This window comes from Orycteropus afer, unplaced genomic scaffold, assembly GCF_000298275.1.
Source record: "Orycteropus afer afer isolate SDZICR_OR568_19922 unplaced genomic scaffold, OryAfe1.0 scaffold00832, whole genome shotgun sequence".
Taxonomy (NCBI): domain Eukaryota; kingdom Metazoa; phylum Chordata; class Mammalia; order Tubulidentata; family Orycteropodidae; genus Orycteropus; species Orycteropus afer.
The window spans coordinates 333,321-334,495 of NW_006922419.1; the positions used below are offsets into that span (position 1 = coordinate 333,321).

The window sequence follows — 1,175 nt, forward strand, 5'->3', positions numbered from 1 at the left end:
CTCTCAAGGAAATGGATGTTATGGTTTCCAGTAAGTGATATGACAAATTATACATGGCAACAGACTAAATTAAATCAGCCTCTGCAAAAGTTCTAGAATTTAAAACTGATTTTAAATGCTGATACATATATTAAGGAGCTCTGATGGCATAGTGGATAAGACATTTGGAAGTTACCCAGTAGGTCAGAGGTTCAAACCCACTAGTTACTCTGCACCCAGAAGATGAGGCAATCTGCTTCTGTGAAGATTTACAGACTTGGAATGCAAAGGGTGTCACCATGAGTTGGAATCAACTCAGTGGCAGTGGAACACAGATATTGCTTATATAAGTGGAAAAGAAAGGTCTTACAACATTCAAGTAATTTTTAATTTGGAAATAATTATGACTGTATGGAAAGAAAGAATATAATAAAGGGTATACATCTGTTGAAATTGTATTCAAAATACACGATAAAATTAATTTTATACATTTAACTTATTCTTCAGTGATGTGAATTATTTACATAGTAGTTTTCTCAGTGCCACTATGACATCTTTGTTTCTTAAACTATATATCGTGGGATTAAACATAGGAGTTAGGATAGTGTAGAAAAGAGAAAGCACTTTGCCAGTTCTCTCTGAGTGACTAGTATCGGGTCTTAGGTATGTAATGATGACTGAGCCAAAGAACAACAGTACAACCATCAGATGGGAAGAGCAGGTGGAGAAGGCTTTGGCCCTGCTTGTGGCTGATGGCAACTTCAGGATGGTGGAGATGATTTTACTGTAGGAGCCAAGGATCAACAGAAATGGAATTATGCCAATGAACACGATAACTACACAGAGCAATATCTCATTCACAAAGATGTCCCTGCAGGCCAGCTTGAATACTGGGGGGACATCACAGAAGAAATGGTTGATTTGGTTAGATCCACAAAAAGGCGTTGAGAAAATCTGATAAGTCTGCCCTATCTGAATTGGGATTCCAATCATCCAGGAGCCAGTCACCAACTGGATACAGACCCTGTGGTTCATGACCAGAGGATAGTGCAGACAGTTACAAATAGCCACGTAGCGGTCATAGGCCATCACTGCCAGGAGCAAACACTCTGTGCCTGCAAGGATAAGGACAAAGCACATCTGTGTAGCACAGGCAACTAAGGTTATTCTTCTTTGCTGAGTCCCAAGATTCACCA

The 1,175-nt window shown here is 39.6% G+C and overlaps 1 protein-coding gene across 1 annotated transcript in view; it reads right to left on the bottom strand.

Moving 5' to 3' along the window:
• Window positions 1–495: 495 nt before the first annotated feature.
• LOC103211994 (olfactory receptor 10AG1-like) overlaps window positions 496–1,175 on the bottom strand; it is a 22,171-nt gene continuing 21,491 nt past the window's right edge. Inside the window, 1 exon segment of the mRNA XM_042783288.1 lies at window positions 496–1,175. Coding sequence (XP_042639222.1) covers window positions 496–1,175 — 680 coding nt within the window.